This window comes from Schistocerca nitens, chromosome 1 (genome assembly GCF_023898315.1).
Source record: "Schistocerca nitens isolate TAMUIC-IGC-003100 chromosome 1, iqSchNite1.1, whole genome shotgun sequence".
Classification (NCBI taxonomy): Eukaryota; Metazoa; Arthropoda; class Insecta; order Orthoptera; family Acrididae; genus Schistocerca; species Schistocerca nitens.
Genome location: NC_064614.1, coordinates 247,260,022 through 247,284,899, shown reverse-complemented (window position 1 = coordinate 247,284,899; position 24,878 = coordinate 247,260,022). Strand labels below are relative to the sequence as shown.

At 36.6% G+C, this 24,878-nt stretch overlaps 1 protein-coding gene across 1 annotated transcript; it reads right to left on the bottom strand.

Moving 5' to 3' along the window:
• Positions 1–4,770: 4,770 nt before the first annotated feature.
• LOC126246910 (zinc finger protein 706-like) lies at positions 4,771–24,626 on the bottom strand. The gene is made up of 3 exons (XM_049948432.1): positions 24,473–24,626; positions 23,958–24,107; positions 4,771–5,159 (listed from the first exon to the last, which is right to left on the bottom strand). Exons 2-3 carry the CDS (start codon positions 24,099–24,101, stop codon positions 5,064–5,066), a joined length of 240 nt encoding a protein of 79 aa, XP_049804389.1. The 5' UTR covers positions 24,102–24,107; positions 24,473–24,626; the 3' UTR covers positions 4,771–5,063.
• Positions 24,627–24,878: the final 252 nt, after the last annotated feature.

Here is a 24,878-nt window from a genome sequence, read left to right as displayed (position 1 = left end):
ATAGTAAACAAAAATGATTGGTTTTACTTATAAATTACTGAGGATGTTTGAAGTATCAGCTTTAGTCACCAGTGACCCAGCATTAGCAAATATTCTGATGCATTGTGGACACCTGATCGTGACATCAGTGATAATGCTAATGATTGTATTAGTAATGGTCACAGCAATGGACAGCAGTAAATCTACAGCAAACAAAACTGTAAGAAATCTAAAACACCTTTAGCTGCCTGTACTTCCAATTTTATTTTATTTTGCTGCTGGTTTTGGCATTACATCATCTTCAGGCCCCCCTACCAACTTGCAGGAAGAAGCCCACTTGTTCTAGAATTACTGGTATCTGTACACTTCTTTACAACAATGCGATCCCTTCTATCACTGCTTGCATTGTACTGCTTAACAGAGGTCTGTCTTAAGGTGGGTGCTGTTGCTCCTTCTTGGGAGTAAAGTTTTGCAGTATCATCCATGCTACCTCAACCTTCACTAGCAACTTAATTTTCAAAGTAGCAGAACTAGCTCAGTTGGAAGACAAAGAATAAGGCAGGCAGAACATTTGTGTCTCTCTGGAAAACAAAGGAGCCTACTTTGTCTGAAAGTATGTACTGGAATGTAAAGATTGTTTTACATACACAATGTCTTTAGAATAAGATTTCTTCAAGAGTATTTTCTGTCCTGTAGGGACAGTGAAGCAATTTGACAACATTTCCTGGTGGAGCCAGTATGTCCTTCTGCAGGAGTCGTGTAAGCTTCTTTTACCTCAAATTTTTCCACTCAATGATTACATGATCTTGCTCAGGTATATGGAAGACTACACAACTTTCAGATTAATTTCCCATTTCTTTCACTTTTACTGGGTATAACAGTCTCCAAATACTTTCATCTTACACTATTCTCTTCAGCTGTTCATGCACATTAGACATCAGAGAGTAATCCCATTAGTTTTGGAATGTTTACAACTTTACTTGTTTTAGTACAGCTGTTATGCTTTATCATTTACATTCAGGACATTTTGCAAGTTACAATGAAAAGTAGCCTGGTACATAAGTAATAGCTGTGCATGAAGCTTAATGCCTACCAGGTCCATACAATCGTGCAACAAATACAGAAACACTAAAAATAAGGGAGAAAAATTACATGTATCAATTCAAAAGGATTCAATAAAACTTTAAACTGTGAGGGACTTTGGGAGGCAGTGATCAACCAATTTCACAGTGCTGTGACAGCCAAATAATGGATCCACAAGTGAATGCTTACGCACACAAAACCCCAGTCAATTGTACACTGCTATTGTTCACAACTGCTGAAAGGGATTTACAAAATGTTATTTGCAACCTGGAAATAAATTTGTATTTGTAAACACAAAGTATTCTCAAAAATTGGTTCTACAATGTAAAGAAATTCATTTTTTTTCACAGAAAAACTTGTGCAGTGTTCAAAGTTAGATTCTACAGATGTGCTACAAACTTCTCATTCAACTTTATCTTCAGCATGTTACAGTCTTTTTCAAAGAGGAGAGAACTGCACCAAATGGAAGGATCCCAGGTGAAACAGAAGATAGCTTAATATTTTTGTTGACTTAACAAATCCTCGACACTTTTGCCTAGTTAAAAACTGTTTGCCAAGAAAGCAAATATTTTGATCACTTAACAGTTTCTTTTTTAGTTCCCAGCTAGTGAAATTTCCAATTACACCAGCTACAAGGAAAAATCTGCATTTATAGCATTGGGACACTGGGCAGTTTAATGATGGTAAAGTACGCAGCACATTGAGTAAGAATTCACACATCGGGCAACCACAAAAATTGAGCAAATTTTGCAAATTTATCAAATTTGATATACTTACTTGGCAGGATAGAAATATCCAATATAATTCATATTTTAAGAACTTTGTCTTTTTGGGTTGTCAACAGTTTCAAAGTGTAAATAAGTTTCTCCCCAGTGAATTTCCTAGATTATACTGAAAAATAGTCGTTTAGCTTCAATTGGCCAGATCTTATCCCAACAATAATCCAAAAGCATCTTCTGACTTCAGATGGACAGTTATTTCACAGCACTACTGTACACAATACAGAAATATGAACATGCTCCATTAACATTTAATGTTATCAATAAATCTCACATGCAGCAATTTACACACATGGGGGATAGGACTGACATGTTATTCCAATATGAATGCAAAAAACCTCAATGTATCTAAAGTATTTGTATACTCACAATTCAGTGCACAAACTGACTGCCACAGAAAATAAATGGGAAAAAGCACAGAAACTCCAGACCTAGTTTCTCATTATGTATGCCTCATGAGCCAAGAACATTATGTTGTGGAATTGTGAGGTTAGATCCAGATTTAACTGCTACAAGCCTCAGAAGCTTCTGAATTCGAAAACTTTTGCATGGCATCCATACAGCCTCACATGACAAGCTGTGATTGTAACAGTAAGACCAACAATACAATTGTGAAAAGCTATTAAAATGGCACCAAACTGCTAAGTATAGACTAGCTGTCATGACCTTGTCATTAACCAGTCATTCTTGATACTACAATCCTAGTATAGCTATCTCTTTTCATATATGCTGCATTTTAAGTTTAAATCACAATGGTTGTGTTACTAAACAGCTTGTCACCCAGTCCCAGTTTCAGGGTACCTAATGACTTCCATGAGCAACAAAAATCTGGTTTTCAGGATTTCATACACTGTTCAAATTTAAAATTCTGTTATCTACTCTAAGGTGCAAGATCTGACAAAGATTTTTCACACTAAGTATTAAAGTTAGAAACTGCGTACATGCCTCAACATAGCATTAACGTACCTCACAGTGCAAACTACCTAGACTATTTTATCCAGTATTTCAGATAAAGTACTTTCAGACAGCCAACAAACTTTATGCAAATGCAAACCTTTTCACAACTTGCCATTGACACCCACCACAAAAAAAGGGAAGTTTACCAGTTACCTCATTTTCATTGTTCTTGCAGTGAAACTTCAGTATCAGGCACTGCATTTTAATTTAATAGTTCTTTTCTATTTTGTCATGGGAGTGAGTCTTCAAAGAATTAGGGTAGGTGTGATTGCTTAGCTAAATAGTTACAGGCACCAATATTAAATAAAGACAAAAGAGGTACAAGTCAAGGGAAGGGCAGCTTAGAACTTCATCCAATGAAATGCTAACCCATTACTTTTGTTCCTACAGATAATAAAAAATGATGTTTGTAAGAAGTCTTACTTTTCCCTAGCCAAGTTCAGTTCATAACATATTTGAGTCAAAGAAGATAAATTAAAAATGTTTAAAACAAACCAGATTACATATGTAAGCCATGTAATGGCTTAACCAAACATAAGACTGGAACTGACATCTGCATATTTACTTTTTGCTACAGAGAGCATATGCACACCAGAGGACACCAAGAAAAAATTGAAATGAAAAATCAATGGTAATACACTATTCTGGATACAAATACAACTCACCACCAGGGTGTTTCTGCAAGCATTATGTTCAATTTTTACTCCATGTGAACATTAGTTTACAAAGAAACTGCACTTTGAATTCAAAAATTCATGCACCTAGACAACCACACCGTTTTTTTTTTTAAACATTAACAACATACTGTCCCTATCCCTACTAAGAGATGAATTTCCATGGATTTGCATTACAATGCAGTATCTTACAAAACCCACTTTTTCCACTGCACTAAAACAGTTTACTTGTCTAGCTGCAGTTCAAAATGTGTGTGCAAACAATAACACTGAAGCTGAAAATTAATGACCTGAATTCAATTTAAAATAATGTGAGGAAAGTAAAAGTTCACATGCATTCCATTAACACAAATGGCCTAAATTACTTGGATCTCACATCAACACCAACAGCCCTCATCATGGTTCCACACAATAAGGATAACAGAAGTTTCCAGCAGGATCTTCATTTTTAGACTGAATTAACATGTTAATTACACCATCAGGTGTAAAAGCAATAAAGACAAGACATAGAATAAATAAATTTTATAGTGCGTAATGCTACAGAAAATTTCACTTCCAAGTAATGTAACTCCTGAAGCTATATTCGTTTGCAAGAAGAAATCCAAAAGCATACTTAAACACAAAAGTACCTCACAGCACAGCAGAACAAAGTTATTTAGCAGCCATAACAATTTTCTCTGCAAACTTTACATATTAAAATTTTTTGCATCACACTTTATAAAGACTATATTTCACAACACTTTACTATTACTAAAAAGTAGAGATCATAAGTCTTTCAGCAAATTTGTCCACTTTCAAATAAACAGCAATAAAATTGAATATTTTAACAAAATGATTACTACACTGCGTAACATTCACAAGACCATATTCCCAACAAATTAATGCAAACTTTGGGGTTGGAAAATTTGAAAGCGTTATGCAGTTCAGCACAAGGACATGAAGACCACTGTACTGATAATACACAGTACTGCCATAAAGAAACAAGGATAACTCAATATTTCTCACAATAGAAGAACTGGTGACAAAAATGAGTAAGATACTGATGCTCTGATTACACCATCTTAGGTAAACTGGAATGTAAAATATTTGATGTGATACATAGAAACAGTCAACAAAATATTGAGTACTCCTGCCTGTGCAGTTTACATAACTTTTTTAAATATTTATTTTGGCATTAACCATATGAAGAAATATTTGTTAAAAAAGTTTTTCTGAACAGGTGAAACATTTAGTAGTTACCGTACATCTATAGTAGACTATGGTATAGATATTAAATGAATTAACAGAACATTGTGAGCTCAGTTTTTAAACTTTACAAGTTCATTTATTTTCAAATAGTGCAAATGAGTATCATGCAATCACTAAAATTAGCTATAGTTTCAGAAATGCAATTGTAAAAATTGTTTCACAGGATACAGCTTAGTTATGTAAATGGAAGAATGTTCTAAAATTCATCCCCCCCTTTTGCACACTCAATAATACTGTGCATATGTCAAGATGAACTCGCACCACAGTTGTTTACTGTCCACTGTTTATTGTTCCCCATAGAAAAATTAGTACATACATAATGGCAGAATTGCCAACTGTTATATCATAGAGCAATATCCTTTAAATCTTGTGGAAGTTCATTTTTGGGATGCTTATTTTCAAAATGCTGCCTGTATGTCTTCGGATCTGGCATCTGTGCCTGTAACAATGTACGAAAACCTTACTTGAAACCTCAAGAATTTAAACAATTTTCATGAACACACAAAAATTCAGTACAGTCACCATATTTACTTAAATGTTCTGTTAATATGATTACAACCTCAACATTTGTGAAGTTCAAAAACAGAATCCCATCACTTAGTTTTTGTATTTAATAACTACCTGCACAATAGCAGCAATAATCTAAGTTTGAATCATGAGTGCCGTATCTAATTGTACTATCAGTGTTCTTCAGCTTCATAAATATTTTATTTGTGAAACTAAGGCATACTCACAAAATATAAAAAATTTTGATCACATCTGTGAAAGTTGCAGCAACACAATGTATCTGTAGCATAGCCTGAGGTGTGGATTAGGTTGGTGTTTAATGTTTGGAATTGAGTGAGGCCAACAAATGTGTCATCAGAAGTTTTGCTACTGCTACTGAACATAAAGATTCAAAAGACTGACTGTAGGAAGGTTATAACCTCGATAACACCACTCGAGAAAGATCGTTTGTACTACTGACTATTACATTTTGAAATTTCCACACAAATTTCTGTACACAGCTGACCACAGATAAATTTGCCAGCGATGAAGTTTGGATTAGATTCAAATAAGAGATTAAACTGTCATCCATACTAGTTTCATCGGGTTCTTAACTGCCTTCACATCATATTCCACAGATTTTGATCAGTTAAGATATGAAAGTTTAGCTTCATTTCATCTAAAAAAACCTGCCTGCTGCATTATCATTGCCTTCTTCAAACAGTTGTCAGCGCTTCTATAGTTCCCATCATTCCTTGCAGCTACGTGCAAGTCAACATACCTCAACGAAATATGTAACAATTCTTAAGTCATACCATATAAATATGTCTTTCAATAGTCCATACTAGGATGTGTTCTAATATTACATTTCATCTATGACTTGCATGTTACAAGCTTCTGCTTGTGTTTTGTGCTGGAATACAAGTTAAATGCAAATTTTCATTTCAGTCTTCCAAGTTAGAGAAAATTTCTTCAAAAAACAATACCGGACAAGAAAAACTGGAAGTGTCTTCGTAATGCGAAGATAGTATTCATAATTTTGTTCCAGTGCACAACAAAAAAGAACACCACAAACTTCTTAGATCTCAGATTAGATTAGATTAGATTAGATTAATACTAGTTCCATGGATCATGAATACGATATTTCGTAATGATGTGGAACGAGTCGAATTTTCCAATACATGACATAATTAGGTTAATTTAACAACATACTTAAGTTAATATAACAACTTTATTTTTTTGTGTTTTTTGTTTTTCTTTATTTTTAATTTTTATTTTTTTAATATTTTTTTTCTTAATTTATATCTAAAAATTCCTCTATGGAGTAGGAGGAGTTGTCATTCAGAAATTCTTTTAATTTCTTCTTAAATACTTGTTGGTTATCTGTCAGACTTTTGATACTATTTGGTAAGTGACCAAAGACTTGAGTGCCAGTATAATTCACCCCTTTCTGTGCCAAAGTTAGATTTAATCTTGAATAGTGAAGATCATCCTTTCTCCTAGTATTGTAGTTATGCACACTGCTATTACTTTTGAATTGGGTTTGGTTGTTAATAACAAATTTCATAAGAGAGTATATATACTGAGAAGCTACTGTGAATATCCCTAGATCCTTAAATAAATGTCTGCAGGATGATCTTGGGTGGACTCCAGCTATTATTCTGATTACACGCTTTTGTGCAACAAATACTTTATTCCTCAGTGATGAATTACCCCAAAATATGATGCCATATGAAAGCAATGAGTGAAAATAGGCGTAGTAAGCTAATTTACTAAGATGTTTATCACCAAAATTTGCAATGACCCTTATTGCATAAGTAGCTGAACTCAAACGTTTCAGCAGATCATCAATGTGTTTCTTCCAATTTAATCTCTCATCAATGGACACACCTAAAAATTTGGAATATTCTACCTTAGCTATATGCTTCTGATTAAGGTCTATATTTATTAATGGCGTCATACCATTCACTGTACGGAACTGTATGTACTGTGTCTTATCAAAATTCAGTGAGAGTCCGTTTACAAGGAACCACTTAGTAATTTTCTGAAAGACAGTATTGACAATTTCATCAGTTAATTCTTGTTTGTCAGGTGCGATTACTGTACTTGTATCATCAGCAAAGAGAACTAACTTTGCCTCTTCATGAACATAGAATGGCAAGTCATTAATATATAATAAGAACAACAAAGGACCCAAGACTGACCCTTGTGGAACCCCATTCTTGATAGTTCCCCAGTTTGAGGAATGTGCTGATCTTTGCATGTTACGAGAACTACTTATTTCAACTTTCTGCACTCTTCCAGTTAGGTACGAATTAAACCATTTGTGCACTGTCCCACTCATGCCACAATACTTGAGCTTGTCTAGCAGAATTTCATGATTTACACAATCAAAAGCCTTTGAGAGATCACAAAAAATCCCAATGGGTGGTGTTCGGTTATTCAGATCATTCAAAATTTTACTGGTGAAAGCATATATGGCATTTTCTGTTGAAAAACCTTTCTGAAAACCAAACTGACATTTTGTTAGTACTTCATTTTTACAGATATGTGAAGCTACTCTTGAATACATTACTTTCTCAAAAATTTTGGATAAAGCTGTTAGAAGGGAGATTGGACGGTAATTGTTGACATCAGATCTATCCCCCTTTTTATGCAAAGGTATAACAATAGCATATTTCAGTCTATCAGGGAAAATGCCCTGTTCCAGAGAGCTATTACACAGGTGGCTGAGAATCTTACTTATCTGTTGAGAACAAGCTTTTAGTATTTTGCTGGAAATGCCATCAATTCCATGTGAGTTTTTGCTTTTAAGCAAGTTTATTATTTTCCTAATTTCAAAGGGAGAAGTGGGTGAGATTTCAATTTTATCAAATTGCATAGGTATGGCCTCTTCCATTAACAGCCTAGCATCTTCTAATGAACACCTGGATCCTACTATATCCACAACATTTAGAAAATGATTATTAAAAATATTTTCAACTTCTGACTTTTTGTTCGTAAAGTTTTCATTCAATTTGATGGTAATACTGTCTTCCTCTGCTCTTGGTTGACCTGTTTCTCTTTTAATAATATTCCAAATTGTTTTAATTTTATTATCAGAGTTGCTGATTTCAGACATGATACACATACTCCTGGATTTTTTAATAACTTTTCTTAATATAACACAGTAGTTTTTATAATTTTTGATAGTTTCTGGGTCACTACTCTTTCTTGCTGTCAGATACATTTCCCTTTTGCGGTTACAAGATATTTTTATACCCTTAGTAAGCCATGGTTTCTTACAAGGTTTCTTACGAGTGTATTTAACTATTTTCTTGGGGAAGCAGTTTTCAAATGCATTTACAAAAATGTCATGAAATAAATTATATTTTAAATTGGCATCAGGTTCACGGTACACCTCATCCCAGTCTAACTGCTGTAGGCTTTCCCTGAAATTTGCAATTGTTAAATCGTTGACTGAACGTACCACTTTGGAGGACTGTTTAGTATTGCTGAATGGAGCTATGTCATATATTGTAACTAGCTGTGCACCATGATCAGAAAGACCATTCTCAACAGGCTGAGCATTTATCTGGTTAAACTTATCTTGGTCTATAAAGAAGTTATCTATCAGTGAGCTGCTATCCTTTACCACCCGAGTAGCTTTAGAGTAGATAATCATGTATGAATTTCTAATGCACCTTAAGTCATAGGGAATTCTAACACCAATTCATCATTATAAAAATTTCAGCACAGTACATTTCAGCACAGTACAATTAACCACAACAAAAATACAGGGAACACAATACAGGACTCTGCCAAAAATAATTCATACCATCGAAGTCTACAAGCTTGGAACACCCTCTTGTTCACAGAAAGAGAGCCATGTAACAATTATAAAAGACTGACATTATGAAATAAGAGATTTAATGGCATTTACCAGATGCCCGAGTTTGTGTCAAGCTCTGGTGCCTTGACCAACCTTCATATTGGTGAAACTTCCTGGCAGATTAAAACTGTGTGCCCGACCAAGACTCTAACTCAGGACCTTTGCCTTTCGCAGGCAAGTGCTCTACCAACTGAGCTACCGAAGCACGACTCACGCCCGGTACCCACAGCTTTACTTTTGCCAGTATCTTGTCTCCTACCTTCCAAACTTTACAGCAGTTCTCCTGCAAACCTTGCCCATGAAAGGCAAAGGTCCCAAGTTCGAGTCTCGGTCAGGCACACAGTTTTAATCTGCCAGGAAGTTTCATATCAGCGAACACTCCGCTGCAGAGTGAAAATCTTTCTTCATATTGGTGTCTAGTTTCCTATATCAGTAACAGAAACTTCTTTCCGGCTTCACATACACAATCTCTTACTAATTGATTTAAGAGTGTTGCCATCTTCTAAAAAATATAATTTTCCTGAAAGCACTTAACTCAATGACTGATCAACAAAGTTCAGCAAACAGGACTATGCAACCAGTAACAAAGTATTTTAAAAGTTTTGCTACTTCGCAAGCCACTAAGTGAATGCACTTAAGCAATGGCTAAATCCTAGGATGTATCAGAAACAACACCAGAATCTACAGATTTTTAGAGCCATAGCAACCAAATTAATACATAATTTTTGTTAGCAAAGAAGGTAACTCTTAAATTACCAACTCCCAAGAGCTGGCTATTCGAGTCTGGTGTGACCTTTGTTGCCTGTCATGAACTATAGAGGTTGCATGGCAGGAGCCATTGTGGTTGTGGAGATGTGAGAAGATAATCATATCATGGTCACAAGGAAATCATCTTCATTTCAATATATTTTCAAGGGGCGGGAAAAAAATCACAATGTTCTTTTAATGTTCATGAGCTTTTACAAATATTCTATAACAACTTGGAAACACATATTACATTGATCCACACTGGTAAAAATCTTTTAAATTGACAAGTTGTGCAAAGTTATAAAGACATTAACAACTCCAAGAATTTTACCTACTTGTAGAGAGAAACAATGCAAGCAAAAGGCATGAGTGAACAATTTTAACAACAAAAATGATGTTCAAACAAACAAATCAATACATACAGAATATGACATCAGGGGAATAATAAATATTTAAATCCAGTGATCCAATTATCAAGACAAAAAACAAACTGTCCAGTAGAATTCTCAAATTCACTCCACATTCCTGCTTTGCCCTCACAAAGCAGCTTCTAATCATTATACAAGCAGACTTATTAACTGGACAGTGGCAGGGGTGGGTTGGGGTGTGGGGGCATTCCAGCTATCATACCACATTCAACTCATTTCAACCAACTTACCAACTAGTTTTGAAAGGCTACAATTCCCAGTAATATTAGTATATTGTGCGAGTCAAAGCACAGGAGTACATATCTCAATGTTGCAGAGTGAACTTAAAATAGTCAGGTTTCTCCTATTGAGAACTATACATAGAATGTCTGCTGTACAACCACAAAACTTGCACCCAAAAGAAAACACCAAACGCAGTTTATAAGGATACACAAGGTGTCCCAAAAGCTACATTACAACATCAAAGTTTTAACTACTCGTTAATTAAGTGACAAATAGCTCAATTTGTCTAATGCACCAATTCACTTTTTAATTTAAGCTATTCAATAAATTTTATGGCATTCCAGGCTACAAGAGCAACATAACTCAAGTATTTTCATTGTTGCTGCAGGATGTTAGGAGTACTGTGAGTTAATCAGGAATGGAGTCTGAACAGGAAAAGGCATAGTGTGTGGTTTTGTTTATAGAAACCAAATCAGAACCCAAGTTAAGCAATTTTCAGAATGCGATATGAGAAACCATTCTCTCAGCCACCCATAAGATACCGGCACAGGACATTCATGGAAACCGGGAGTGTCAATCTGAAGCATCTCAGCCAGGTCAAGGACAGGGTTGCTACCAGTTTCCCAAGTGAAATTCCCTGATTTCCAGGAAAGTTTTAGCATTTTTCCCTGAAATTTTGAGAGTTCAAGGGTACGTAAAGACTTAAGTTGACACAACTTTAAGGACTTCTTTATGTCTCCCCTGTATAATACATTGTGACAAAAATACGCATTTCCTTAGAGTCGCAAGACAGATTTAAAATATCTTCACTGATTTCAGAAATAATCTCAGAAAAAAGTAGACCTCTTTAAAGATGTGTACGAGGCATGTTTAAGTAAGTCCCGTTTCGAAATTAAAAAAGACGTGCTAAGATATCTCAATTTTATTTTCACATGAAAGCCTGTACCTTAATCTACTTTTCTACATAATTTCCATCAATATTGAGGAACTTGTCATAATGTAACAGTTTTTGAAAACCCTCCTTGTAGAAGTCTGCCACCTGACTTGTTAATCACTGCGTCACCACTGTTTTGACTTCGTCATCGTCTTGAAGATGACAACCGCCCTGGTGTTTCTTTAAGGGCAGGGACAGATGGTAGTCACTGGGTGCAAGATCGGGGCTGTACAAAGGATCTAGAGTTTCAGATCGAAAAGATGTGATGAGATCTTTGGTCTGATTTGCCACATGCGGACAGGCATTGTCTTGCAGCAAAACGATGCCCTTGCTCAAGTTCCATGGACTGTTGCTTCGATTCTGGTGTGGCGTAGGCCACCCATGTTTCATCGCCCGTCGTCGTGGTACCGCTCAAGGAAAGTCACTGTCTAAACATTTGGTTTTGTGCACATCCGTCAACATTTTTGGTACCCAATGTGCGCACAATTTTCGGTAATTCAAGTGCATGGTCACAATGCCATACAAAACACTGAGAAACACTAGGAAAGTCATGCCGCAAGGAGGAAATTGTAAAGCGTCTTTTCTCTCACCTTATTGTCCACTTCCTGCACCAAACTTTCATTAACAACCAAAGGATGCCCACTCCATTGTTCATTATGCACATTTGTGCGGCCATCTTTAAATGCTCTCTCCCACTTTACCATTCCATCACTTTTCTCCATAAACTGCACAGATCTCACGAATATCGATCACTTTTCGGTCTTTAGCACTAAGAAATCTAAACAGCCCATACTTCAGTCAGCGGGATTCACGATTATCGGAGACATCTTAAACACTTGGTGCACAACGTAAACAAGGAATAATCAGAATGTAATGGCGTCAGTGCGTAGATTAAGGTACAGGCTTTCATGCAAAAATAAAATTGGGATATCTTAGCACATCTTTTTATAATTTCAAAACAGTAGGCCTACTTGCTTAAAATCACACCTCATAAGGCAGGAGGAATTGTGTAAACCAACACTACGAGTTACCACCAACAAAATTTTGGTTCTATGTTCGTTTATGTTGGCTATTAGTCACTGTTGTCTTATTTTACAGCTATTGTAGGATTTCTCTCTTGTGTATTTCTGAAGTACATAGCGCACAAACTGCCAGTGACTGCCACAATTTTCTTATTGTCCATAGTTTCTTACATATAAATTATTTTCGAAGTGGCAAAAGGTACTAGAATAAATGCCTATAAAAAGTTGCACTGTACTTGCAGTGAGACAGTAGCAATTCATGAAATCCATTGGACCTGGCCTCTGGCCTGCCAAGGAGCACCACAGTCCTGGGTCAATGGATAAACCCTGAAAATTCAACATTATCTCACACAAACAGATCCAGCCTGCAGGCAGATCGATGAGATTAGATCCTATGAGCAGGCCTTGCACATTAGTGGGAAACAATGGGCATCTGATCGGCATGCCCAATCTGTTAGAGATACCCACAGATACGGGCTGCAGTTTTGATCCATCATGGAAGTCCACTAATGTGAGTGGCTTTTCATGTGTCACAGACTCCATGCTGATGAAATGAGACTACAGTGATCAATCCATGCAACAGATAACTTGTACAGACAATCAATACCAATGAGGATAGGCAGCAACTCACCGTAAAGATGATTGCTGAGCCACAGACAGGTAGAACAGAATCTCTCACTCAACATTTTGGCTGTAGCCTTTGTCAGAAAAGGACAGCATACACACAATCACTAGCTAATCCTCACACACATTACCACCATCTCGGGCTGCTGCATCAACAATCTCTGAGAATCACATCCGGGGGGAGGGGGGGGGGGGGGGGGGACACTACACGCCTTCCTGCCTCTCGTCGGTAGCTGCTAGGCTAGTGGCAAGAAGTGGTGGCAGCATTGACTGCAGGTTGAGGGGAATGGTAGGAAGGGGAGAAGCAGCACGAGTGAGGGAGTAGCATAGCAGTGCACATACTCAGCCGTGTGCAGCCAGTGACAATGCATGACATCGCAGTAAACAAACCATTTCATCTACTGAGACAAAAAACAAGGTTTTTCCAGTGTTTTCTTCAAATTTCCCTGATATTTCTGACATTTGAAATTCCTTGATATTTCTCAATTTCCAGAACTTGTGGCAACCGTGAAGGAGAAGTGAAGAAGAGACAGAAAATTAGACATGATTTCCAGCATTTACAACTTACGTCTGTTCATAAGGCAGCAAAAGAACTGAATCCCTCTAACAGTGCACCAACCAGATACTCTTAAGCATTTGATCTGTTTCTGACTTCTTTTTAAATAAATGAAGCCACTCAATGTACCTTTTCCTGTGCGGACTATTTATTTATGGTGCTCTAGCCCCAGTACAACGAAGAAAAGCCCTTATTTCAGTTATATTGCTCTTGTCACTTTTAAAGGTGAAACATTTAGTCATATTACATTAAAAAACTGAGGTGGTGCATCAGATAAACTGCTTTTTTCCTCTATAACTTTTAGTCAAGTTATAGAATACTGAAGTTTTAACATACATTTTGGGACACCCTGTATCTTGAGCTTCAAGTTAGATGTTGCACAAATACGTTGATTAGTTACACAGTTTCACAATTCAGAAAACAAATGAGAAGTGACCAGGCAAAATGTGTCTTCTCAAATAGTTAATATTCATTAATAAAGTGATTATTTTCATTTTAGAGACTACAGAAATCCTTGTATCAAAAAAACCTTTGTCAGAAGGACACCCAATTAAAGTTTAAACTACTTCATGACTGGTTTCTGATATGTACATTTTTAAGTTTTGTGTAAATGTTATTTTTAGTTTGAAGCAATGAAGAACTGTGTGCCATTCAATATATTTGAGTTTTACCTACCTAAAAGTTTGTTATCTGAAGAGGGGAATCCACAGTTCACTTATTGACCTATATGTAGCTCAGTTTAAAGGTAGCAGATCAGCAAAAAAAAGATACATTGGTAAAAAGATAAATGTTATCGGGTTGAATAAATGAAGGTATGGCAATGTAACAAAGGGGTATTAACATTTATGACTATTGTGGGAATAAACTATTATGGTTTAACGCAAAGAATAGTGTCAGGCACAGCAGGGGTGAAACTGGCAACTTCACACGAAGATTTGGTACGCACTCCATTACATTTCGCGAGAGCAGCCACTATAACTATTTCTAATATTTCAGCCATGTACTTTTTGGTTCTATTCAGAGTGAGCCAACAAACTAAAGCCACAGTACTTTCTTTGTCCTTTTAACCATGTGGACCGCACTACTCCAACTTGCAAGCTTAACACTCTGGAGATGACTGACTTAGCTAAAAATGTGGCAGCAATTCTGTCTAGGCAAGACAGGAGAAAAGAACATAGACAATACTATGTATTATTTTCTTTGTGACATTCACATTCACAATGTTATGTGCAGCTACTCAAGGTCGTAAACAGTGCAAAGGACTTTCATTGTTGTCTGCTAGACTTAATTTCCAAGAGGAACTCACAGTACAGTATTGAAAAACAGAACAGGATAGCTAAATACATAATTGCCCAGAAGTTGAAAAAATTAACTATTGCAGGCAAGACCATTTGCTGTTTGTGAACTGTAAATACACTAGGAAAGTATTTCATTTGATAACAAGACAAAGTGATTGCATCCAATGCAATGTCAGAACTAAATTAGGAATGATAGAGATAATACAATTTTATTTCATCTTTAATTATAATAGAAGCAAGGCTAATGTGGAACAATGTCACACTAATACTATTGAAATGAATGTTACATTTCACAATTGTAAATTTGTATGTTAGCTGAGGGCTACTAGCCAACATTCTCGTCTTCGTTTCTGAACAGGGAGGGGCTTTGATGAACAAAGGAGGCCTGGTTGAATCAACTTTCACTCAAGATAGTTCACTTTTAAGCAGGCGCAGTGGAAGACATTTTCCTGAATTGATTCCAGCTACAAAAATGTCCAAATGGTCTTAGAGGAGATGCACAATTTGTGCAGAACGGAATTAGGCAAAATCTGGAAAGTAGCAAAACAAGGTATTGGATGCAATTGTGAGGAATGTGCTGTTGGTCTGTTTTCCAAAACACTTTGGAAATTCATGCTAAGAAACTAAGCAATTTTTAAAAAAAATCTACATTTTCATACCATTAATTCTGGTAGCAACCATTTATAATTCCCATCTCAATTTAGAAAACTAAAGACAAAATTTTCTTGTCATGAAAAGAATTTCAGACCATTAACAGATGCCTTAGCTGCCCAGTCCCAAATTGTTAAAAGAACTGAGTGAATGCTATAGCTTCAATCTGCCAGCTCACTTGGAAAAAGACTGAAATATTAGAAATAAAGTTTACACAGCTGCTTTCCCTGAATTCAATTTATCAGCTATTTTGCTGCAAAAAACATGAAAATGCATGTCACAATATGTGTTTCACACTGTGGCATCCCAATGATTAATATTGCCATGGAACAGGTGACCACTACCTGTAAAGAAATATTTTACCTGTTAAGCCATTTCTGCTTTGACCCAATATCTAAATAGGCAACAAAGCACTCACTGAAACACAATGTACATGAACTACAATTGATAGCAAGAATTAAAATTCTCATGACATCACACGTACACAAACTGAATTATCCTCCAATAGAGGCTACACCTACGGCAATGCTGTCAAACCTACATACCAAAAAATAAAGGCAATGTGAGTATTGTCAGTGTCTTGCATGTTTACACACGCACGGTATAATGTATCCCATCATTAAGTAATGGGCCAAAGTTGACTCTCCCACCTTGAATCTAAAACTCAAATGATGCTTTAAAATAAACATAGAACTGCAGTGCTCATAGTTTACCCTACATTAAAGAAATAAGGGTTATTTTTCATATTTTATGAATGCACAAACATGAATTTGTGTGTTTCAAAGTAGAAGTCTAGGTGTCATCACAACATGGGGAAAAACATTAAGACAGAAAATATTCACCAATGCTTCCCAGCAATGCTAGGCATCTTTCTACTGAATTTTTCAACCATGGGACAAGATTTCACCGAACTAACAAGGGTCATTCGATGTAAACACTCATTTTGTCATATTGTAAGGCGATCATTTCCCTACAGACCTGTGTTTTTATGACCTATGTAAGACATTAAGTTGATACAATGTATAGAAAGTAGAATAAATCATTCCGATTTAATGCAAAATGTTGGAACAATTTTTCCACAACATTTTTTAAATTAACATGTTCTTAAGAAGTGTTAACTGTACAAGGAAACAGTCAAAATTTCTACTTGTGCACTGCAACTTGTTAGTCCTATTATTAAGTATAAGTAATACTGGAAAGCATATGGCATCTAAATATTTCTTATTTTCACTTAAGGATGACTCCACCAAAGATAGGTCAAATTTGATAAACTTCAAAGTCTTCGTGCATGCGTGCATGTGGACACTTTAATCTCAACTTTATTTTTTGCTGAAATGTTAATGTATCTGGCAGCAATCTTAGGTGCTAAGGAGAACTTAACAGTTTATTCATTGGCAAAAAATGAAATGAAAATGTCTTTTACACATACCACCCACATTCAGCACAACAACTCCACAGATGAATATCTTAACAGACTTAAGCCAGCTTAAGTAAAAGTATGTTAGATTTCAGTTGTGACAGAACTTTGTCACAACAGTCAAGATTAGGTATTTTGTGTACGATAAATTAATAGTGCATAACAGTGTTTCATTCTGACAGCATGTTAATTCTGTAAAGATTAACTGTTCCAGTTTACCACATTGTATTCACCTATTTTGCAGTCTCCTGACAAATGACCAGGATAGCAAGTATTACATTCAAATGTTTTATGTTTTTATGTTTTACTTTCTGGCATGTTTCACACCCACAAAAATCATCTTTTTTGGATCTATGGAACAAAAACTGAATATAATTAATGGCAATGGTAAATAAAAACCATGAGTATTCTTTAAAACATTGTTTCCAGAATATTGGTGGTTGACCTGTAGGTCAGAACTGTAAACAGGTTAAAGCTGAAAACTATAAACCTTTTTTCTTAATGTACATGTATTTCACTATTCAATGTCTTCAGTGTGAAGCATTATAAGAGCTTGGGTGCAAGAATGTGATACTCATTCTGGTACTGTAAATTAAAAAGAACTTTAATGAGACAGAACAAAGCTGCAAGCAAAAATCAGATATTTAATAGCTTTTTATACATACTAGTATGTATGCAGAGTCAAATTCAAATGTAAATAAGGAAATTGTTATTAAAATTAATTCCCTCTTGCCTGTAAGATCTTCCTTGACATCTTGATCAAAAAACAATAAGTTCACTTAAATGTGGAGATACAATCTTTTCATGGCACTTTCTGTCACATTATACAACTGTGTATAAAGACTTCGTAATGAAACATCCAGCTTACATGTGAAATTGGAGAAGTAAACCCAAACAGCATCTTTCCTACTGGGCCATGAAAGGACTTTTGATTCAGCAGCAGGGATGCAGTTAATCTCGAAATCTTTAAATTCGTGTAATACCTGGGAATCTCTCATATATACCACTGTTTGTCATATTTGTAAGTCTAATACTGCCCCACTTTCAGCTGCTCCAACAAAGCATTTTCATGAGCTGCCTTAGCAACAGGGTTCCCAATTGCATGTGTTTAAAGTCTCTTCATTAGAAAGGTGTTAGTAGCACTGACAAAAAATGCATTAAGTGATTATGTTCCTGTGTTCCAAAAAACCTTGACAAGATTTATCTCTTGTGGAGAAATTAAAAACATTAACACTGTATTTTATGGAGTATTTTGTGCAGAACTTTCAGATTAACTAAAATAAGTCTTTCCTAGATTAGATTAGATTAATACTAGTTCCATGGATCATGAATACGATATTTCGTAATGGTGTGGAACGAGTCAAATTTTCCAGTACATGACAATTAAGTTAATTTAACAACATACTTAAGTTAATATAACAACTTATTTTTTGTGTTTTTTTTATTTTTTAAATATTTTTTGTTTTTCTTTTTTTTCTTAATTTATATCTAAAAATTCCTCTATGGAGTAGGAGTTGTCATTAAGAAATTCTTTTAATTTCTTCTTAAATACTTGTTATCTGTCAGACTTTTGATACTATTTGGTAAGTGACCAAAGACTTTAGTGCCAGTATAATTCACTCCTTTCTGTGCCAAAGTTAGATTTAATCTCGAATAGTGAAGATCATCCTTTCTCCTAGTATTGCAGTTATGCACACTGCTATTAATTTTGAATAGGGTTTGGTTGTTAATAACAAATTTCATAAGAGTATATATACTGAGAAGCTACTGTGAATATCCCTAGATCCTTAAATAAATGTCTGCAGGATGATCTTGGGTGGACTCCAGCTATTATTCTGATTACACGCTTTTGTGCAATAAATACTTTATTCCTCAGTGATGAATTACCCCAAAATATGATGCCATATGAAAGCAATGAGTGAAAATAGGCGTAGTAAGCTAATTTACTAAGATGTTTATCACCAAAATTTGCAATGACCCTTATTGCATAAGTAAGTGAACTCAGACGTTTCAGCGGCTCATCAATGTGTTTCTTCCAATTTAGTCTCTCGTCAATGGACACACCTAAAAATTTTGAATATTCTACCTTAGCTATATGCTTCTGATTAAGGTCTATATTTATTAATGGCACCATACCATTCACTATACGGAACTGTATGTACTGTGTCTTATCAAAATTCAGTGAGAGTCCATTTACAAGGAACCACTTAGTAATGCACATGATCCTTCTTGTTATCTACTAAGAATTTTTCCTTCCTGCACAATGCCTTGTGTAATAATAAAAAATTATGATTAGCATAACTGGGAAAGCCAGCAAACATTTTTCCTCTAACAAAAGTTGTTCCCCATGACAATCATCATCCCTAGACAGTTGATGCAAAGACAAATACCCTGTATGTATCAAAATATTCCAATTTGGCTTATCTAATACAGACAGTCTGAATTTAACTTCCTGTTTTAATTTCATGGTTGCATTAAATAACACTGAATTAAATGACTACACTACAGAGCAATCTCTTATCACAATTATTTCACCCTCAACCAAACTGTCACTGTCCAATCTAACCTAGACCTTTAAGCTACAGATAAGCTACCACAGCCAAGATTCCAGAAGGAATGGATGGCAGTAACACTAGCCAGAGCTTATGATATATCAACAGCCATTTGCACCTCACTGTCAGGTCTTTAATTGTGGCAATAAGAGTTTTAGGCCGAGTTTAGCACTGAAGAAATTTATTATTGCCAAATGCAAATAACAGGACTTGAGATGTGTGGAATCGTGAAACTGGTTACAGCACAAACATAAAATTAGCTGTTTAGAAAATTTTCAAAGCCGCAAAAAATAGCTAGGCACAAATGTTGGGCAACAACAAAAAAAACATGGAAAAGTGAAGCAAACATATCCGCAACAATAACTTGAAATGAGTAAATTTAAACACTAGAGTGTCTGCATACATCAGAGCTTAGATGGGACATGCCTGTAAATTAGTAAGATTATAACCTCTACCTGATCTGACCAAAAATGAAACACTGTTAGACAGGAAAACAAAAGATAGAAAATATAAAACTACATGGGTGCAAATACTTCAAAAAATGGCTCTGAGCACTATGGGACTCAACTGCTGTGGTCATTAGTCCCCTAGAACTTAGAACTACTTAAACCTAACTAACCTAAGGACATCACAAACATCCATGCCCGAGGCATGATTCGAACCCGCGACCGTAGCAGTCGCACGGTTCCGGACTGCGCGCCTAGAACCGTGAGACCACCGCGGCCGGCGCAAATACTTCCTATAACCATTTTTTTAAACAAAGCTATTAATACCATGCAGGCTGCATTTTCAACTCTGATAAAACACTGCACTGCAATGTTGTTGTTGTTGTGGTCTTCAGTCCTGAGACTGGTTTGATGCAGCTCTCCATGCTACTCTATCCTGTGCAAGCTTCTTCATCTCCCAGTACCTACTGCAACATACATCCTTCTGAATCTGCTTAGTGTATGCATCTCTTGGTCTCCCCCTACGATTTTTACCCTCCACGCTGCCCTCCAATGCTAAATTTGTGATCCCTTGATGCCTCAGAACATGTCCTACCAACCGATCCCTTCTTCTGGTCAAGTTGTACCACAAACTCCTCTTCTCCCCAATCCTGTTCAGTACCTCCTCATTAGTTATGTGATCTACCCATCTAATCTTCAGCATTCTTCTGTAGCACCACATTTCGAAAGCTTCTATTCTCTTCTTGTCCAAACTATTTATCGTCCATGTTTCACTTCCATACATGGCTACACTCCATACAAATACTTTCAGAAAAGACTTCCTGACACTTAAATCTATACTCGATGTTAACAAATTTCTTTTCTTCAGAAACGCTTTCCTTGCCATTGCCAGTCTACATTTTATATCCTCTCTACTTCGACCATCATCAGTTATTTTGCTCCCCAAATAGCAAAACTCCTTTACTACTTCAAGTGTCTCATTTCCTAATCTAATACCCTCAACATCACCCGACTTAATTCGACTACATTCCATTATCCTCGTTTTGCTTTTGTTGATGTTCATCTTATATCCTCCCTTCAAGACACCATCCATTCCATTCAACTGCTCTTCCAAGTCCTTTGCTGTCTCTGACAGAATTACAATGTCATCGGCGAACCTCAAAGTTTTTATTTCTTCTCCATGGATTTTAATACCTACTCCGAATTTTTCTTTTGTTTCCTTTACTGCTTGCTCAATATACAGATTGAATAACATCGGGGAGAGGCTACAACCCTGTCTTACTCCCTTCCCAACCACTGCTTCCCTTTCATGTCCCTCGACTCTTATAACTGCCATCTGGTTTCTGTACAAATTGTAAATAGCCTTTCGCTCCCTGTATTTTACCCCTGCCACCTTTAGAATTTGAAAGAGAGTATTCCAGTCAACATTGTCAAAAGCTTTCTCTAAGTCTACAAATGCTAGAAACGTAGGTTTGCCTTTCCTTAATCTTTCTTCTAAGATAAGTCGTAAGGTCAGTATTGCCTCACGTGTCCCAGTATTTCTACGGAATCCAAACTGATCTTCCCCGAGGTCGGCTTCTACTAGTTTTTCCATTCGTCTGTAAAGAATTCGTGTTAGTATTTTGCAGCTGTGGCTTATTAAACTGATTGTTCGGTAATTCTCACATCTGTCAACACCTGCTTTCTTTGGGATTGGAATTATTATATTCTTCTTGAAGTCTGAGGGTATTTCGCCTGTTTCATACATCTTGCTCACCAGATGGTAGAGTTTTGTCAGGACTGGCTCTCCCAAGGCCGTCAGTAGTTCCAATGGAATGTTGTCTACTCCGGGGGCCTTGTTTCGACTCAGGTCTTTCAGTGCTCTGTCAAACTCTTCACGCAGTATCGTATCTCCCATTTCATCTTCATCCACATCCTCTTCCATTTCCATAATATTGTCCTCAAGTACATCGCCCTTGTATAGACCCTCTATATACTCCTTCCACCTTTCTGCTTTCCCTTCTTTGCTTAGAACTGGGTTTCCATCTGAGCTCTTGATGTTCATACAAGTGGTTCTCTTATCTCCAAAGGTCTCTTTAATTTTCCTGTAGGCAGTATCTATCTTACCCCTAGTAAGATAAGCCTCTACATCCTTACATTTGTCCTCTAGCCATCCCTGCTTAGCCATTTTGCACTTCCTGTCGATCTCATTTTTGAGACGTTTGTATTCCGTTTTGCCTGCTTCATTTACTGCATTTTTATATTTTCTCCTTTCATCAATTAAATTCAATATTTCTTCTGTTACCCAAGGATTTCTAGTAGCCCTCGTCTTTTTACCTACTTGATCCTCTGCTGCCTTCACTACTTCATCCCTCAAAGCTACCCATTCTTCTTCTACTGTATTTCTTTCCCCCATTCCTGTCAATTGTTCCCTTATGCTCTCCCTGAAACTCTGTACAACCTCTGGTTCTTTCAGTTTATCCAGGTCCCATCTCCTTAAATTCCCACCTTTTTGCAGTTTCTTCAGTTTTAATCTACAGGTCATAACCAATAGATTGTGGTCAGAGTCCACATCTGCCCCTGGAAATGTCTTACAATTTAAAACCTGGTTCCTAAATCTCTGTCTTACCATTATATAATCAATCTGATACCTTTTAGTATCTCCAGGGTTCTTCCATGTATACAACCTTCTATCATGATTCTTAAACCAAGTGTTAGCTATGATTAAATTGTGCTCTGTGCAAAATTCTACCAGGCGGCTTCCTCTTTCATTTCTTAGCCCCAATCCATATTCACCTACTACGTTTCCTTCTCTCCCTTTTCCTACACTCGAATTCCAGTCACCCATAACTATTAAATTTTCGTCTCCCTTCACAATCTGAATAATTTCTTTTATTTCATCATACATTTCTTCAATTTCTTCGTCATCTGCAGAGCTAGTTGGCATATAAACTTGTACTACTGTAGTAGGTGTGGGCTTCGTATCTATCTTGGCCACAATAATGCGTTCACTAAGCTGTTTGTAGTAGCTTACCCGCGTTCCTATTTTCCTATTCATTATTAAACCTACTCCTGCATTACCCCTATTTGACTTTGTGTTTATAACCCTGTAGTCACCTGACCAGAAGTCTTGTTCCTCCTGCCACCGAACTTCACTAATTCCCACTATATCTAACTTTAACCTATCCATTTCCCTTTTCAAATTTTCTAACCTACCTGCCCGATTAAGGGACCTGACATTCCACGCTCCGATCCGTAGAACGCCAGTTTTCTTCCTCCTGATAACGACATCCTCTTGAGTAGTCCCCGCCCGGAGATCCGAATGGGGGACTATTTTACCTCCGGAATATTTTACCCAAGAGGACGCCATCATCATTTAATCATACAGTAAAGCTGCATGCCCTCGGGAAAAATTACGGCCGTAGTTTCCCCTTGCTTTCAGCCGTTCGCAGTACCAGCACAGCAAGGCCGTTTTGGTTATTGTTACAAGGCCAGATCAGTCAATCATCCAGACGGTTGCCCTTGCAACTACTGAAAAGGCTGCTGCCCCTCTTCAGGAACCACACGTTTGTCTGGCCTCTCAACAGATACCCCTCCGTTGTGGTTGTACCTACGGTACGGCTATCTGTATCGCTGAGGCACGCAAGCCTCCCCACCAACGGCAAGGTCCATGGTTCATGGGGGGGGCACTGCAATGAGCAGATCTAAATCCAAATTTCTTTCAGCATGCAAAGCCAACATTAAAAGTAGAATAGAAGCATCATTTCAAGAAATTCAATGAAAGTTTTAATTTTATACCTTGATATATACTATGATTTAGCCCTGGCTGCAAATACAGAACCACACAGCTGACTTTGAATTGTCCATTATGCACTGAACAGATTTACATCACAAATTTGTCTATAGGGAAGCTGTTAGGGAAAACTACAGAACATGCCCTCAACCTTGTTATTAATTTACAAAATGCATTTTCGGAGCTTTCTTGTAACAGTCATCACATTTACCTTGCACACTACACAGACATGCACAAGCGCCGCTTGTGCAGCCTTCTTCTGGGTATTGGCATTGTGACCCTGCTGCTTTTTCTGTTTAGCCAACTTTTCGGCAGCTTTAGCCTGAGACTGCAATTTCTGCTGTCCTCGTGCCATTGCAAACTACGACAAACAGAAAGCATGTTATACTTTATGGAACGTAATGTATGCAATCTTAATTACGATAGCTTACGAACAATGACAAGAGACCTATTTCAGCAATGTTTACGTATTCAGTTTTGAAAACTGTCACACCATGTTAATTTATTGCAACATACAAAAAATTACTCACCGTGAAAAGTTACGGTTGTAACATACGATCAAATTCCAATTAAAAATCCCGCTACTACAGACCTCAGCGCACGCCGTACAGTTAATGGTAGCAGCTAGTGTGTCAATGTCCTACATCAACCTTATGAATCACCATACATTTCTTCTCTCAGGCACATTCTTACTACATTAATTACAACGTTAATTACAATACTTACGCACTCCGCTACGAATTTGCCACGACTCAAAAGAAGAGTGAAAGTGAATCTCCAATCCAAATTCTAACGATGCAACACCTTTCACGAAAGCAGAAGCGTTTCCGAAGTTTATCGCAGATAACAAAAGTGCTGCCAACTTTAAGGACTTCAATGTCCTGAATCAATTCGATTTATTGTTGATCCAGCCGATTATTATAACGTTGAACACAATTTCCTTTATTTACATTTTCATAAACCACAGTTACTTGTATTCGCATATCTCTAAAGACTCATCAAAATAATTAAGTAGTCGACAATTTCGATAACCAAATTGTTTTTGTCAATTTATTAAAAACTAATATACGTATGCAGCGTAGAAAAAGAACACTGAATTTGTAACTTATGAAGTAACTCCAATGTATTTCAC